The sequence below is a fragment of the Pyricularia pennisetigena genome, chromosome 1 (assembly GCF_004337985.1).
Source record: "Pyricularia pennisetigena strain Br36 chromosome 1, whole genome shotgun sequence".
Lineage (NCBI taxonomy): Eukaryota > Fungi > Ascomycota > Sordariomycetes > Magnaporthales > Pyriculariaceae > Pyricularia > Pyricularia pennisetigena.
This window is the reverse complement of record NC_043740.1, coordinates 3,455,792-3,471,889: the sequence shown is the minus strand read 5'-3', so window position 1 is coordinate 3,471,889 and position 16,098 is coordinate 3,455,792. Positions and strand designations below refer to the sequence as shown.

General features: G+C 53.8%; 8 protein-coding genes across 8 annotated transcripts; 4 read left to right on the top strand and 4 right to left on the bottom strand.

The window, feature by feature from the left end:
• Positions 1-19: 19 nt before the first annotated feature.
• On the bottom strand, positions 20-1,039 carry PpBr36_07588 (uncharacterized protein; the record flags this gene model as incomplete). Its single annotated transcript, XM_029894724.1, has 1 exon — positions 20-1,039. One exon carries the CDS (start codon positions 1,037-1,039, stop codon positions 20-22), a length of 1,020 nt encoding a protein of 339 aa, XP_029748740.1.
• A 1,891-nt stretch (positions 1,040-2,930) lies between these two features.
• PpBr36_07587 (uncharacterized protein) lies at positions 2,931-4,910 on the top strand (the record flags this gene model as incomplete). The annotated part of the gene is made up of 2 exons (XM_029894723.1): positions 2,931-3,096; positions 3,472-4,910. 2 exons carry the CDS (start codon positions 2,931-2,933, stop codon positions 4,908-4,910), a joined length of 1,605 nt encoding a protein of 534 aa, XP_029748801.1.
• Positions 4,911-6,261: 1,351 nt separating this feature from the next.
• Positions 6,262-8,391, top strand: PpBr36_07586 (uncharacterized protein; the record flags this gene model as incomplete). Its single annotated transcript, XM_029894722.1, has 3 exons — positions 6,262-6,363; positions 6,424-7,223; positions 7,281-8,391. The coding sequence occupies 3 exons, from the start codon at positions 6,262-6,264 to the stop codon at positions 8,389-8,391; spliced, it is 2,013 nt and encodes a 670-aa protein (XP_029748742.1).
• A 1,369-nt stretch (positions 8,392-9,760) lies between these two features.
• Positions 9,761-10,060, top strand: PpBr36_07585 (uncharacterized protein; the record flags this gene model as incomplete). Its single annotated transcript, XM_029894721.1, has 1 exon — positions 9,761-10,060. The coding sequence occupies one exon, from the start codon at positions 9,761-9,763 to the stop codon at positions 10,058-10,060; it is 300 nt and encodes a 99-aa protein (XP_029748025.1).
• A 765-nt stretch (positions 10,061-10,825) lies between these two features.
• On the bottom strand, positions 10,826-11,264 carry PpBr36_07584 (uncharacterized protein; the record flags this gene model as incomplete). Its single annotated transcript, XM_029894720.1, has 2 exons — positions 10,826-11,030; positions 11,077-11,264. The coding sequence occupies 2 exons, from the start codon at positions 11,262-11,264 to the stop codon at positions 10,826-10,828; spliced, it is 393 nt and encodes a 130-aa protein (XP_029748024.1).
• A 727-nt stretch (positions 11,265-11,991) lies between these two features.
• PpBr36_07583 (uncharacterized protein) lies at positions 11,992-12,156 on the top strand (the record flags this gene model as incomplete). Its single annotated transcript, XM_029894719.1, has 1 exon — positions 11,992-12,156. One exon carries the CDS (start codon positions 11,992-11,994, stop codon positions 12,154-12,156), a length of 165 nt encoding a protein of 54 aa, XP_029748021.1.
• A 798-nt stretch (positions 12,157-12,954) lies between these two features.
• On the bottom strand, positions 12,955-13,214 carry PpBr36_07582 (uncharacterized protein; the record flags this gene model as incomplete). The annotated part of the gene is made up of 2 exons (XM_029894718.1): positions 12,955-13,080; positions 13,140-13,214. 2 exons carry the CDS (start codon positions 13,212-13,214, stop codon positions 12,955-12,957), a joined length of 201 nt encoding a protein of 66 aa, XP_029748020.1.
• A 728-nt stretch (positions 13,215-13,942) lies between these two features.
• Positions 13,943-15,529, bottom strand: PpBr36_07581 (uncharacterized protein; the record flags this gene model as incomplete). Its single annotated transcript, XM_029894717.1, has 2 exons — positions 13,943-14,782; positions 14,855-15,529. 2 exons carry the CDS (start codon positions 15,527-15,529, stop codon positions 13,943-13,945), a joined length of 1,515 nt encoding a protein of 504 aa, XP_029748023.1.
• Positions 15,530-16,098: the final 569 nt, after the last annotated feature.

Sequence of the window (16,098 nt, the reverse complement as noted above, 5' to 3'; positions counted from 1 at the left end):
AACTCAACTCAGGTTCCAACTAACCGCTGAAGGCAACCGTGACGTCCAACTGGCACTTGCCTGGGGGAATGTTCAAGCCGACGCCGTCCTGAGCCTCCATGCCGCCAGTGTAGGCGTTGTCAGCCTTGCCGCCGGGCCAGATGGTCGAGCAGGTGCCGGCGAAGCAGACCTTGGCGCCGTCAACCTGCATCTTGTAGTTATCGGGGACAATGGACGAGATATCGGCGCCCGACCAGCCCTTGTTGACCGAGGAACCGAAGTCGCTCTCGATCCAGGTACCGGCCAACTGGCCCAGGGAGGTCTTGCGCAGGCTGTCACCCGCGTTGCAGACACAGCCTCCCTGCGAGTTTTCGTCGAAAGCGACGTACTGGGTGGCCTTTCCTTCCATTGTCCATGTAGGACCCTGGTGGAAGAAGCCGTCGATGAGGCCAGTGGGGCCAATCTTGTTGAAGCACGTGCAGATCTGCTTGTCCTTCGACTGGTTGGTTATCTTCATGGTGTACTTGTACTGGTCGGCCGTCTTGGCGTCGGCAACAAGCATCATGTTGCAGCCCCAGTTGTTGGCGCTGCCCGTGTTGCCTACGTAGGCAATGTTCGCGACGGTAGCGCGCTTGGAAACGGTAGCCTGGCCGTTGCAGAAGGGTGTGTAAGAGGTGATACCAGTGCCGGACTTGGAGCCGGAGCTAGAGTTGGAGTCAGAGCTGCTGCTCGAGGAGCTGCTGGCTGGTGCGGCGGGCGCCGGAGAGGGCGTCGCAGCGGGGACTGTGTTAGAGGCCGATGTAGGGGAGGAAGCCGGCTGCGCGGCAGCGGCCTTGACGTCTGCTGGTTGGTCATGCTTGATGAAAGGTGAGCCGTCGTAGGTGTTGGTCCAGCTGACGACCTTGCCCATTATGGTTGCAGTAACCATATCGCCAACGGCGGGATCGGGCTTGGGCTCAGGGGTGCGCTTCTCGTGAGCCCGACGGTGGAGGTGGATATGGCCTGAAGGGTGAGCTGACGCGCCAACGGCGGCCAGAACAAGGAGTGGTGCGAAATGCATTGTGAAAGTCTATTTCTAGTCTCTCTATTCAGAGTCGTTCGTAACGATGTCGTCAAGTCGTAAGCTCAAGGGAGAGGATCTGATTTGATTGGACTGGATTTCCCGTGTCGCGAGACGCCAATACCCAGGATGAATTCGGAGTCAGGTTCCAATACTCAGGAGTAGATTTGGGAGGGAGCGAAGAGGTTGGGTATTGTTTCTTCTTCGGATTTGGATTGTAAAAGAATGTGGTGACCCGTTCGTCAAAAGGAGTGACTGGTGCTTCGTGAGAAACAACTAAAATGAACGGATATCGACAAGTAGGTCGCTGTCCAAGCGAGGTGGTGTGAGAAAGGGGAAGAGGAGGAAAATCCCAGGCGTCAAAGTCGAGAGATGAAAGAGATTAAAGAACAAAGGAATGAGAGCAGGGGTAGGCGCTGTTGCTGCTGTCGAGGTGGGCCCTTACCCAATCAAAGGGGACTCTATGGAAGGGCAGAAAGCAACAATCTCAGACGGATGCGAGAGGAGTGGGCGAGAGTGACATTTGAACAGGGGTATCTCTGGGCGAATTTCCCAGATTTGCCAGGTATCTAATTCTATCACCTTATTCAAATGGGAAGCCACTCGCGCGGCGGCACTTCCCTGCAGTCATCCTCCATCCACACTCCTGGTGAAGTTGGGCCCATTGTGGAGGACAACAAGAAGAAGGGGCGCGGCGCTTGGGGCTACTCGGTTCTGGGTTCTGGTTCGGGGCCAGGTTACCACAGGTCCACTCGTTGCCCGAGCTAGGCTAATTGGTCAAATAAAAGACGCCCTGAAGAGGACCTTGGCAGGTACATTGGTCCTAGCGTCATTCTCCCTTATCTCCAGTTGACATTCCAGGATTCCTTACAGAGCACCATTCTTGGCGCCCCGGGTGACATGGGAAAGCTTCCGATTAATCAAAGCAGTCGAGGCATTGCAGGGTAACCGATGTACTGATATCGACACCGAATGAGATTGCTTGATGTGTTCATCTCGACTTTCGTAACCTGACTCGATAATAATTGCCCATTCAAGGGGACAAAAAAGCGCCAGGACTGGACGATGGCTGAGCGGTTACTAGCCAGCCTCAGATGTAATTAAATGGGAGGCAGTGGTACGGTAGGGCTCCAGTTGGGAGGGGGGGGGGGTGGTGCTGCTGCAGGAAGGTCTTGGTCTCGGAGGTCTAGGCCCGAGTCTGCGCCTGTTCGTACCTGACGATCTTTCCTTTCTTGTTTTGTTGCTATGCGGTACTTTACTTCTTGTATACTGGTCCACACCAACTCCATCGTGCCGCTGGAGCTTTCTTATTCGCTTCGCCACTGAAAGTGTGCCGCGTTTGTTGATCGGGTAGAAAATAACTTGATTGGTGATTTTGGAAACATCACACAACCACTGGGCACGCAAATCGGCTATGTTTAGGCCGTTACGAGTCAATTGCTGCTGGTTTTATGCAGGTACAGCTCACCGCAGACAACGGCCGGGCATGTGGATCTTCCAACTCACGAGAGTTTTGAAACGGAGCGACAACTGGATTTGCGTTTGTTCTGGCCATGAGAAAAAAGTAGTTACGATAATATATGCCTTATGTCTTACCTGCATGTAATACTTTAATATAGATTCAAAGTGAGACTGCAACGAGCATCTGCTCACGGCTTACTTTTTACGACGTTGGGTATTGTCTGTTTTGTTTTTCTGTCTTTTCTACTACAAATAAATCGATTGAGCGATTGAACCATATGGAGTGACCCTGCAACCACCCCACGCCGGGATATTAAGGATTCATAGCAGGCGCTTCTAAAACATAATATGAAGAATGCAAGTTGTTGTTGCACTGTGCGACGGATGGATTCCCTGAGCAAACGTGACACATCTAGATGGCCAAAGTAGGATGACAGCAGAGCAGCAATCAGAAAATCGAACAAGTCAAGCGTTGCCGCGCGCCTCGGCTCATCTCCAACACCAGGCCGCCTCACATGCCGGAAATTACACCGCCATTAAACCGTTGGACCGACAAACTAATGGAACCACGGGACAAAAGGCAAAAGGGCAACGGCGTTCGTCATGACAGCAACTGCGGGGTTGTTTATTGAGTATTTGGAAAAGAGAACTCATGGTGATTTTTTGAAAGCCCCCAAGAGTTGATGCACTCGATCAACTAACTCGGTACGTGGGAGACGCTCCAACACAGGGAGAACCCCGCTTTGCCCCAGCATACGTACAGCGGTGCTCGTTCGACAGTCCATCAACCCAAAACGAGCAAACAGGGCTTTTCCCACATGGAAATCGAGCTGGCAAGCACATCATCCTCCTCTTTCATCGCGGGGTCATAATTAATAAAATCGCAATTAAAAATTTTCCTTTTTTTTTTTAAATTTTTTTTGGAAACTATAATTAGTATATTTGCTTCCCACTCGAATTTTTAAACTCAGGAGCAAGTCATAGTTGGCCAGCCAGCATGTTCCGCAGAAGCGTTAGCTGTCGCCTGTTGCTGCGGTCTCAAACTCGGTTGCCCTACGCAAGGAGCCGTGTGGCTGTCGTCCCGCCCGCCCCCGCATCCCGCATTATTATTGCGCAACGTAGCGCCACTGGCAACCACGACTTCGCTAGGTCATATTCGCAGCCCGCTGCCCAGCCGCAGCCAGGAGATGCCCCTGAGCACCACCATACCGGCGCCGGGCCTCTCGCTGCAGCGTGGGATAGCGGGTCGCGCACGCTGGCCGTTCGCTTCAACGACGGGCTGGAAACGCCCTTGTCGAAGCTGTGGCTGCGCGACTCGTGCCGCTGCAGCGCCTGCGTCGACTCGTCGTCTGGCCAGAAGAACTTTGAGACGTGCGACGTGCCGTCGTCGCTCAGAGTCCGCAAGGTCGGCGTCGCGGCGGATGGGGAGAGCGTCCAGGTGGTCTGGGCAGACGACTTCTTGACGGGAGGGCAGCAGAGCCACACGTCGGTATACCCGGAGTCTTTCATCCGGTCCGCGCTCGACAGGCCAAAGCCAAAGGATGACGTAGTGCAGCATACCGCGTGGGACAAGGCGTCTTTTGAGAAACAGGTGCGCTTCATCCCCTACTCGGAATGGATCAAGGGAGACGGCGAGGTGTTCTGGAGTGGATTCCTCGACCTGGCAAGGCTAGGTCTTGTGTTTATCAAGGACGTCCCCGAGTCCGAAACGGCTGTTGAGGAGATGGCTTGCGCCGTCGGCCACGCGCAAACTACGTTCTACGGAAAGACGTGGGATGTGGTATCCAAACCGCAAGCCGAGAACGTCGCCTACACAAACGTCTTTTTGTGCCTGCATCAGGACCTGTTGTACATGCAAGACCCTCCAAGGCTGCAGTTGTTGCATTGTCTGGCCAACAGCTGCGAGGGCGGAGAGTCACTGTTCAGTGACGGCATCAGAGCGGCCGAGCAGGTCCGCAGTCAAAACCCCAAACAGTTTGAGCTGCTGAAGAACAAACCTGTGTACTACCACTACGACAAGCACGGCCACTGGTACGAGTGCCACCGGCCGGTCGTGACGCTGAGCAAGGACGGCAGCGGAGCCATCGACTCGATCTGCTGGTCGCCTCCTTTCCAGGATAACTTCCCTGCGCCCCAGGGCCTGTCGGCTTCCATCAATGGTCAGGACCCGCTCGAGGAGTGGCGCGCGGCGGCGCGGAGCTTCCGAGATTCGTCGACGGCGCCGGAGAGCATGTTTGAGTACAAGATGAAGCCGGGCGAGTGCGCCATCTTTGACAACATGAGGATCCTGCACGGGCGGCGGCAGTTCCATCTGACTTCGGGCAAGCGGTGGCTCAAGGGGACGTACGTAGGTGAGCAGGTGCTGCGGAGCAAACTGGCACAGACGCCGGCGCACCTGCGGCCTGAGTGATTTTCCATTGCTTGCTTGTTTTCAATTCTGTAGCGGACTAAACGTGGCGCAGTTCCGTGGAGTCGCGGGAATTTTTAAATTTGCAGCGACCATTCTCTAGCGCTGACTTTGATGGGATCGGGGGGGGTTTGTTTCTTTCTTTTTTCTCTCTCTTGCACATGGGCTTCCAACTGGAAGATTTATTCAGCGTTCACTTGTTCGTCATTAGCGTTGCTTTTTTTGCATTAGATTCGTCTATGTTTATGCATGAACCGCATACCCATTCTTGGCCCAATTTGCACAGGATGAAGAGGCTTGAGTGCATTCGGACTTGTCAGACAAGGAAAATAGCAACAGCCGCAGAATGTCTTTTGTCTCACCCCATGCCGAAGCTAACGACTAGCTCCGATCTGTCTGGGCCTTTCCGGATTACATTTGGCTGCGAAATCTCGATGTTACAGATTCCCCCTGAGCTTTTCCCTAAAAGCCTCCTTTGTCGGCTGAAGAAAGTTGGTATCGCAGCTAGTCCAGGGGCGGCTGGCCTGGAACGGTGCTGAGTTGTGACAGGGCGCCCGTGAACATTTCCCCCTTTTCCCCCCTGACGCCACAGCCCAGCTTTTTGCCGTCGTTATTACGAAGCAACTAGACGGAACCCTTTTCAGCCGCTTTCCTCCCATGGCAACAATATCTCGTTAATCTTTTTTTTTATTCCCCTCTGCACTCATGCCAAATTTAACTGCTATATCATGAGCTATGGATGGCCTCGATCCTTTGACGACTGTTCTGTATAGACTTGCCACTGAAGACTCCCGCACGACACTTTTGGTACGTAAAGAGGCTCTGATGCTCTGTTTGACGCGGGGTTTCTGGTTGGGAAAGCAAAAAGGGAAAACGACGGGAATTTTATGACCTGTCGGCCAAAACCAGTTGTCCGGCTCTGGGTAAGTTGTGCACCCAGAGCGAAAAACTTATGCATGGGTGGTGCGCTGGAAGTAGGACGCTGAATAAGGTCCTTTGCTGAAAGGAAGAGAGTAGAGCAATCGATCAATCAACCATCACTTGATCAAAATATTCATGTTTGCCCACTTCCGTCTACGCCCTCTGAATGCGGGGAAGATGAGAGGGGCTTTGCTGACATGTTTGGGTTTTAGTCCATTTTGTAATCTTTTTTTTTTTTTTTTTTTTTTTTTTTGTTCTTTTGCGGCTTCAATTGTCGAGATAATCGCTGGCTTTCCCCCCAATTTGTATGCTTTAGGATTGGCTCTTCTTGCCTTGGTGTATACAAGTGGTTTAACAGGTACCAATCTAGCCGAGGAATACAACAAAGTTATTGAGCTCCAAAGTGGTCTCCTCGGGTTCAAACTGTCCGCCCATGGCAACCAAAAAAGTCGTGCCCTATGGCAAATGGGAGAGTGCCATCAGTATCGAAGATGCCACGGCGGGAGCCAAGATTTTGTCGTCTCCAAGGGCTTGTGTAAGTCTGTCTGTGCCTGCCTACAACCCGGGCCCAGTCAAAATCATCACCAACTAACAGCCGCAGCCTCTTTCAGGAAGAACCTTCTTCCTAGAAAGTCTCCCCGATGGACCCAACACCATCATGGAGGCAACCAGAGCCGCCGACGGTTCGGTCCAGGTTAAGTCCGTCCTACCAGAGCCGCACACATGCAGCACCGACGTCTACGAGTATGGCGGCCTGTCCTATGCCCTCATATGCAAAACGGGAAGCCCCCTGAGCATCATATTCTCCGACGCCAAGAACAAGGCCCTCAAGCTGCTGACCGTCGATTCGGGCAAGGTCGAGACCATCGTCCAGTCGTCCGTCCTGCGCTTCGCCGACTTCGACCCGCACCCCCGGCAGCCCTCGCCGTGGGTCCTCTGCGTCGAGGAGGACCACACCGACCCGGCCCCGGACCGTGTGCGCAACTACGTCTCGGCCATCAACCTGGACGCCAGGACCGTGACCCGCATCGCCGCCACTGCCGATTTCTACTCGTACCCACGCTTCAGCCCCGACGGAGCCTGGGTCGCCTGGCGGGAGTGGAACCACCCGGGCCTGCCGTTCAAGGACGTCAAGCTGAGCTGGGCACGCTGGAAGGGGGACCAGGGGAGGCTGCTTGGTGACGTCGAGGTCGTCGCGGGTGAGGATGGTCAGCTCGTGGGTGAGATGCACTGGGCGCCCGACGGGACGCTGTTCTTCTCCCACGAGCAGACGGGGATGGAGTTTCGGCAGCTTTTCACCGTCAAGCCGGGAGAGGGCAGGGGAAGCGTGAAGCATTTCAGGCTGCAGGGTCTGCAAGGGGTCGAGTTTGGAGACGTCAGCTGGTTTCCTGGCTTGTAAGTATGGGGCCACTCCCACAATACCAGACTGCGCTAATCCCCGCACTCTAATAGCCAAACGTTCACTTTTCTGTCGGCCTCGAACATGTTGGCCGTCTACACCAAGTTCGCTACCAGCCATCTTATCCACATCGACGTGACTACCCAGGAGTGGACATCCCTCGACGTTTCACTTCATGACATGCGAATCGACCCCCTATGCGCCATCAACGAATCTTCCTTCCTGGTCCTTGGAAGCGGCCACACCACCCCTCAGGCCGTCTACAGCGTGACCTTGACAGCCGACGCCCAGATCAAAGACAAGACGGTGCTGCACCGGTCAACAACAACCAGCACCTTCCCCCAGGAGATATTCTCGACACCGCAGCACATCCAACTCGAGTCCGAGACGTCCAAACCAGTCCGGCCCATCCACGGCTTCCTCTGGCCGCCGACCAACCCGCACTTCACCGGGCCCGAGGACACGGCCCCGCCGCTGATCGTCGGCACCCATGGCGGGCCGACGGGCCACTGCACGCCGGGGCTGGACATGCACAAGCAGTTCTGGACGTCGCGCGGCTACGCCGTCTTCTACATCAACTACACGGGCTCGACGGCGCACGGCCGCGCGTACCGCGAGCGGCTGTTTGGCAACTGGGGCGTGCTGGACCGCGACGACGTGCCCGAGGCCGTGGCGCACCTCGCGGCGCGCGGGCTCGCGGACGGTGCCCGCGTCGGCATCGAGGGCGGCAGCGCCGGCGGCTACCACGTGCTGCAGTCGCTGGTCTGGCACCCCGGCGTGTTCGCCGGCGGCATCTGCTACTGCGGCGTCTCGGACGTGTCGGCGCTGGCCCGCGAGACGCACAAGCTCGAGTCGAGGTACATGGACCTGCTCGTGCTCGAGCCGGGCATGACGCCCGACGACAGGGAGGCGAGGCTCAGGGAGCGCAGTCCGCTGCACCACGCCGAACGCATCACGGCGCCGCTGCTTCTCGTCCACGGCGACAGGGACACCATCGTGCCCATCAGCCAGTCGGTTGAGATCAGGGACCGGGTTAGAGACAAGGGTGGCGACGTCAAGCTCGTGGTCCTCCCGGGAGATGGGCACGAATTCAAAAGGGTGGACAATCTGAAGCTTTGGATGGAGGAGGAGGTCCAGTGGTGGGAGAAGACGCTGCTGAGGTGAAGCTCTGTTGGTTTTGTACCTTTGGCTCGCGGCAAGGAGTGACGAGGAAGAATCCAACTTTTAGTACTTTGCCAAATGGCTACATGTTCAACTCCGGAGAAGCCGATGCGCGAGACAACCGTCGCACCTGCGAAACGCTTGGTCGAAAGAATTCATGAAGATCCCAATGGGGGCCACGCCAAGAGAGACGATTGCGTGGAGCACTTACTTGCTGGTATTCGGACCTTTTTTTTTTTTTTTTTTTTTCATGCGCTTCGTCACGAAGAAAAGCGCTTTTTTGCTGCTCTATACCCTGGATCCATAGCCCCTGTGTCACTTTTGTGTTTGTTGAACATTTTAGACTTGTTGACTGTTTTGACAGACGCGCGACAACAAAGCAAACAATCCTCTCGCGTGCGCGGGCATCACTCTCCAACGCCGCTTCGTCATTGACGGCCTACCCAAAGTAACATGAACTTTAACCAAGCGCGCCCTCTCAAGGCTCATTAGGCTGCATGTCTTCTGCAGGAGTAGAACAAACCAGAGCTTCGATTTCGTCGCGCTGATCGTCATCACATTCCCCCTGACGCCGTTCCCGGTGGAAACATCCCAATCGTCCCGAGCCTGTCTGAAGGTTAAGCTAGCCTGGCCATCGCCGCGTCTTGGAATTGACACCAAGAGCCACGCCATCTGCAGCAGCCGGCTTCCCGGGCGCTACTCTTAGCTTCCACGTTGTTTTTGGCTCTTTTTGGCAATTCCCGAGGCTTGTCGATCTTGTATACCCGTGTGTCTCGGATAGAGTTGTGATCAAGAAAAACTTACTTGGAGGGCAGATAAACAAAAAGGAAAAAAAAAGGGTTGAAGCTTAGCATCGCGATACACTCAAGATTGGGAAAGGGGAGACCGAGATCTGCACGCTAACAACAAGCTTCCCCGATAAACCCCGTCCAGAGCTGCTAGAACGTCCGAGCCAGAGAAGATCACCGCCATTGGGGAATTGTGATCCGTCTGCCGGCGTTCTCGGAAAGGGTCCTTGGGCCTTTGAGATCTGCATCACCGCCGGCGTTGAACGTTGCCATCATCAAACATTGGCTGGAGTTCTCCGTGTGTGTCGAGTGCCTCCATGACCAGAGACTCACCAGGTCTGCAGCGTCCTTTTCTCAGCATCACGACGGCTATAAAGCCCCAAACAACCTCCCCTCCACAAGTGTGTTTTTTTTGTTTCTTTCTCATCATCAGCATCCGCAACCACATTCCCTGACTATCACTCTCCCTTGAACAACATCCACTCACTCACTCTCACCAGCAACAACAAGAACCAAACACTCCTTCACTTAACTCCTTTTTGAATCAACAACCTATCCCTCCAAAAAAACAAACACCAGCCAAAATGTTCCGCACCATCGTCCTCCTGACCCTCACCGGCCTCGCCGCCGCCGCCATCTCGGTCGACGGCTCCTGCGGCGGCGCCAACAACGCCACCTGCCTCGGCAGCGAGTTTGGCAACTGCTGCTCGCAGTACGGGTACTGCGGCTCGACCCTCCCCTACTGCGGCGAGGGCTGCAACACCAAGTTTGGCACCTGCGGCAGCAGCGGCAACACCACCACCTCCAGCGCCGAGAGCCCGGCCAAGTCCACCAGCGAGGCCAGGCGCAACAACAGGCCCGTCGTGGTCCGCCGCTCCCTGTAAATGGGGGTAGACGACAAGAAAAAAAAAAAAGGCCCCGGGCTCACAATTTACTCCCGGGAACCCTTTTTGTTTGGCCAGCCACCGCGATCGCGAGGCAAGCTTTCCCCCCCTACTATCAAGCGTGGTCGATGGCAACGTTGAAAAAACCAGGCGGCTGAGTCTCGGCCTCTTCGCCTGTCATGACTCTCGATGGCGGGGGGGCTTCATCGGCCTGCTTTGACAATTCAGAAGCTCTGCAACTTTGCTACTTTTGCATGGGTGGGAGAAAAGATGAGCTGTGCTCGCTGCTTGAGCTCGAGTTCGGCTTCATTGTCTTGATTCGGTGGTCGTTGGTCTCTTTTTCCTATTTTCCTTTTGCTTTTCTTTTCTTTTCTTCCTACTGCCAATTTCTTACCTGTCATACGCTTTACGCATCTGCTTACTGTGGGTGATTCAATAAAGTTATGGCAGGAAGAAAAGCTTGTTGAGAATGCTCAGGGTCTTAGAGGATGCAGTTCGGTGTACCTTGTAGAATTTCCTTTTAGAGTATGACAAGCTGCAATACAAGACTTGGGTTGAAAACACTTGCAGGGCCCGGTCGTGAGGTGATTCGTAATATCTGTTACAAAACGTTTGATACTGGATTCAGCATGGTTAGGGCAAGGAATAAAGTATCCTCCAGCGCGAGGTTCAAGTCAAACCAGCATATAGATAGTATTTTATACGAACGGGGATGAGATATTCGACATTCTCAAATAACACTGAGAATATAGTCTCGGATAGTCCCTACACCCACCCGCCATCACGTGGCATGGTATTCTGCCCCGTTTCATCGCAAGGTTGTCTTTGGCCCTCAAATGACTGCCGTTGCTCCACCGTAGTTGGTGGCTCTTGAGCTTCCTTTTGACACCTTCCTGTCTTTGCGCGACTGCTTCTCTCGGGTGGCGGCGACGACGACTTCCATTCTCCACCCCATTTGGATCTGTGGCCTCTGTCAATAGTCGCCAGCAGTAATATCATCTCGAAGCAGCATCAACGACGCCGGGAAACTCATCCACTGCCACCGCACACCAATGCAAGTGTCGTTCTCCCATGCCGTACCCGCGGCCGGCGGGGTGAAGAACTTCACCGTCACATTTTCCGTATGCATTTGAGCCGATGCAGCCAGTGTTAAGCCCATCACAACGTATAGACTCAGGTCAAAACAAGACTCAGGACTAGACATGCCAGGCGGCCATGGTACTAGAGCCATTTGATACTTGCAATCGGCTAGGCCGGAACAGCTGCCCGATAAGGAGTGTTAGACAACCCCAAGGTCCACGGGTTGCCAAGTCGAAATGCATCAGCTCATTCAACGATCGGACGTCGCTAGAAAACCGGAGCCATTTTGTCTGTCCAATGGCTATAGATGAAGGTTAGTTAGCTCATTTACTGTCAGAGAGCGTTTTGATCAACCAGAAGCGGGTAACGACATTCAGCGACTAGAAAGATCAAGCAGGCTTTCATAAAAGCTGTAAATATAGCTATCATTGAGTTGATGCTGATTGGCAACGCCCATTTTGTAATCGAAAGGTTCTCGAATTTCTTGAGCACAATTATAACGGCTCCAAGCCAGATAATAGAGATCATAGAGCTCGTGATTTCCTGCCACCAATTTCCCAGCCATCTTCTGCCTCGAGAGGCTCGTGACTTCTGCACATGATCGCTACCTGAACCAACCTGGGATCGTCTCTTCACTGGCAATTGTGTGTAAAGTCTCCGTGACATTGACAGAAGCAGAAACACCGCGCATTGACGTGTACTGCCAGGAGAGGATGTGCAAACGTTGTTGCTCGACTTAGTACTGCAGTGGTTGGAGAGATTCCTTGTAGCGTGTCCTGTCGTGAGGGTTGTGCAAAGGTAGCTGTTCGATTCAAAAATGTTATGTTCTGGCCGGTGACATTTCCTGTACTATGTCCTGGGGTGAAGCGGTCTCTGTGTTGACTGTTCTCAACCGAGGCATCGGTGTTGCTGGTGTACCTGCCAGTTCGGTCTGTGGAGGCGAGGGTTGTACCTCGTACATGACGGGGCTTGACGAGACCAGAGGGGATACAGGCACATCTTCGTGTCCTGGATAGGAAAATGGTCCCAAGAAAGTGATGTGCCTCTAGTCAGGCCCTTTTGGGGGCCGCCGCCGAGCACATTAGCATGTTGGGCGTTCTTGATGCAACACCCCACCGCTGGCCTGGAATTCTGCGCGCTTAAGGCCTGCTGGGACTGTTGAAGATATTCACAGCTATCACAATGGCCCGGAAATTAGTAGCCAGATTCCCCAATCACATTGTGTTGTTTTGTCTTTGATAAGCGCCGTCGCGCTCTTGGCTGCATATCTCATCGCAAGCATTCCAGGTCAGGACTCCACATTACCCATGCTCTCCCATACCCCAAAATTAGACTCGTCTGGCCTCTTGACCGGCCAACATGACGGATTTTTCGTTTCTGCTCCAGGGCCATAAAGGTGGTTTCGAGATGGAATTGGAAAGACGATCATGTCTGTGTATGCAATGAACGGGCCAATGTCAAACATATGTGGACAGCCCACAAGGTGGATTTCAGTCGATGCTACGAATGAGGAAGATGGGACGGTTATTTGGGATGCATCTTCATTCGCATCCATGACTGCCCCAGGCGACCAGGCCCATTTGGAGTGGCATCATGCCTTACCGAATATCATGGAGTAAAGTGATCTTGGGGTCCGAATGACAGCAAGGCTTGAAGAGCGAGAGGCAGAGAATTGGGGATTTGGTAAGCTTTAGGAATTTGTTTCGGCGTCGACGCCCCATTGGATCTGGGTTGGGGTTATGAGAATGGAACTCGTAGCTCATGGTGGCTTGGGGGATTGTGGCCGGGCAAACGAGCTTGTGCGAGTGTTTCTCCTAACCCTCCCTGATACAAACCTCGAGGGTTCTCCTGACGGTGAGGTAAACCTCATGCTTCTCAAACTCCCTGGCCCCACTCAAACCCAGCTCAGAAACAAAACTGCCCAGCCAAGCCAGCAAAGCCTGTGGCGTGATGTTTTGTATTTTTTTGCAGTCAAACCTGCCAAGCCTTGCCCACTTACCCAGTGTCGCTTTTGTATGGTATTATGCCACCACAAAGAATCCCTGCTGGTGTAGGGGAAATAAGTTATGTACATTTTTACTTTTGACGTTTTGTTTTAATTTTTTTTTTAATTTTTTTAGTAAGCAGGATATACCAAGAAGGACTGGGGATTAACAGGACAAACTTGGCACGCCCATCTCCTCCATCCAGCATATGCCAGTTTGTCACGGAGAAAAAGTATGAAAGGGTGAGCAGTCGGGAAATTGATGCACACCTGAGTTGCCGGGGCACGCACCCCTGTTCCAGGGTACATGTCGTGCGTGTGACGAATGGAAATCCTCCACAGATATGAATGAACCTTACCCCTTGCAGCAGGAGAGAAGGGGATCTTGGAATTAGTTGTGCCTGTCTGGCCAAATCTTATGCTATACGCCACGCACCCCCCCTCCCAACTTTGTCGGGGAGCTGACGTTTCCAGTATGGAATCAATGCGATATGGTAGCAGTCACAAACAACAATGGGAACTTTGATGGGATGTTGGAATGACCTCTAGTATATGCTGGACGGGCGCCATACGAGCGCGATAAATATATGTACATGTAAATGAGATCGCTTCTAGGAATGTGATGGGCCCGCTCCAGGCTGGTGGTGCCAAGGCGGATAGTCACTCCCCATTTCCCAAGGCAGATTATAGCCTCGACCCTCCCGCTACGAAAGCAAATGAAGACATTTATGAAAGCAAAAAATACGTTGGAAACAATGTCTGTCTTTGATCTGAAGATGCACGCATTCATCTCACCAATCAAGGTGATGATGGTTCTTCTATTGTTGCCTCGATTTTTGCTGCTGCTGCAGCTGCTGCTTGCGTTGGGACGCAAGCCTCTGGGCTTTACGCAGGCGGCGGAGAGCAGCATCTGCAGCACCTTCACCGCCGTCGACAGCGTCGGCAGTGCCGTTACCAGCTCCACCGCTGGTCTTGCCGTTGTTGGCGATCAGAGTAGTGGTACCGGTAGGGGCGTTCTTGACCTGGGCGCCCATGGCCTTGGCGAGCTCCTTGATCTTGGCGTCGACCTTGCCAGCAACAGTCTCAATACCACCGCCAGCAGTGAGAGTGGGGTCAAGAGCCATCAGGTATGCGGCGAGACCAGCGACGTGAGGCGATGCCATGGAGGTGCCCGAAAGCGTCTTTGAACCAGTGTCACTCTGGGCATCGACGGAGAGGACGGCGACACCGGGGGCAAAAATGTCGACAGTAGCACCAAAGTTAGAGAATGATGCCTTGCGGTCATTCTTCTGGTCAATAGCACCGACGGTGATGGCGCCGGGAGCAGATGCCGGGCTGGAATCTTTGGCATCGACGTTCTCGTTGCCAGCGGCGACAACGGGAACGATGCCAGCCTTGACCATGGAGTTGATGGCCTCGTTGACAGCGGTAGACTTGCTACCACCGAGGGACATATTCATGACGGCCTTGCGAGCAAGGTTCTTCTGGGTAACGTCGCTGGCAACGAACTGCATGCCCTGAATGACTCCACGGTTAGAACCACCGCCGTTGGCACCCAGAACCTTGACGCCAACGAGGGTAGCCTTCTTTGCAACACCGAAGGTCTTGCCACCGATGGTTCCGGCACAGTGCGATCCGTGGCCGTTCTGATCAGTGTCCTGATTGTCAAAGCAGTGGTTAGAACATGTGATCCAAAGTTGACAAGGGTTAGAGATGGGGAGAAAACTTACCACCCTGTCGATGAAGTTGGCACCGAAAGTGGCACGATTTTCGAACTCTTCGTGAGTGGCACGGATACCAGTGTCGACGATGTAGACAGTGATGCCCTCGCCGGCGGAATCCTCAAACTTGTACGTTCCCGAGGAACCAGGGTTAGGCTCCGACTGACTGAGGCGTGCAAGACCATTGGGGGCTCCGGTTTCGGTCTGCTCCGCGCGCCTGGCAATGGCTTGCATCTCTGTGAGTTCAGCTGGGGGAGGCTGCTCGGCAGCCCCCTCATCGATCAAGACGTTCATAGCTGCATCGGCCTCAACATAGCGGACTGCCGGGTCCTCCATAATCTCCATGATAGTCTGGTCATCAGCGTCCAGCATCAAACCCCTCCAGGTTCCAATTTTGCAGGCCGTTGCTGTTGTCGACATGTCACGACCATCTAGTGACCTCTTGCCCAGGTTGCGCTTGGCAACCTTGGCCATAGCCGCGGCTTGGCTGTCATCGATGACCTTGGAATCGAAGCTGCTGTTGTAGACAACGATATAGCTCTGGGGGATGACGTTCAAGGCGTCGGCGTTGGAAACTGGGACGCCGGCAAAGTCCCCAGAGCCATGGAAGCCCGAGCTGGGCAGGGCGGCAACCAACCCAGCGAGGGCGGCGAAAGGGGCGAGTATCGAGGAGATAGGAGCCATCTTGTCGGATTAGAGGGTTGATGTCGAGTGGAAACCTTCTTCTCGGAAGAGCAGGCAACAAGCTTAGATGGATATAATGAGATAGGCTGATACCGATTAAAGAGAGGCCTGTCTAGCTCTACTAGGAGGCGCGAGAAGTTGTTGTACAGCAAGATAAAGTCGAATATAAATACTCCCAGAGCACAGTAATGAAGGCGAACAGATACTACACACGCGGCACGTCGGCGGTTGTCGTGTAGTAGGTAAGCTCTAATGCAAGAACAAAAAGGCTGTGGGTGCGGGAGCGTCCGGTGTAAGCGGGACAAAGAAGCTAATCTCCCCCCAAGCGGAAGTGAAGAACGTAAGTCAAGTTAAAAAAAAAAAAAAAAAGGGAAAAGGGGGGTAAAGGGAAAAGAAGGACTGTCTAAACTTGCTGCGCCTGCTGCATGCTCCTATGAGAGAAACGAAAAGATTCACGCTCCGAGCTGAGGGGGAGGCGGAAGCTCTTGTAATAAAGGAGCTGTGGCAGCTTGATTAAGATCAATGCCGATATATGGCAACCCCCTTGGCCCGTAGAGCGACACCCCCCG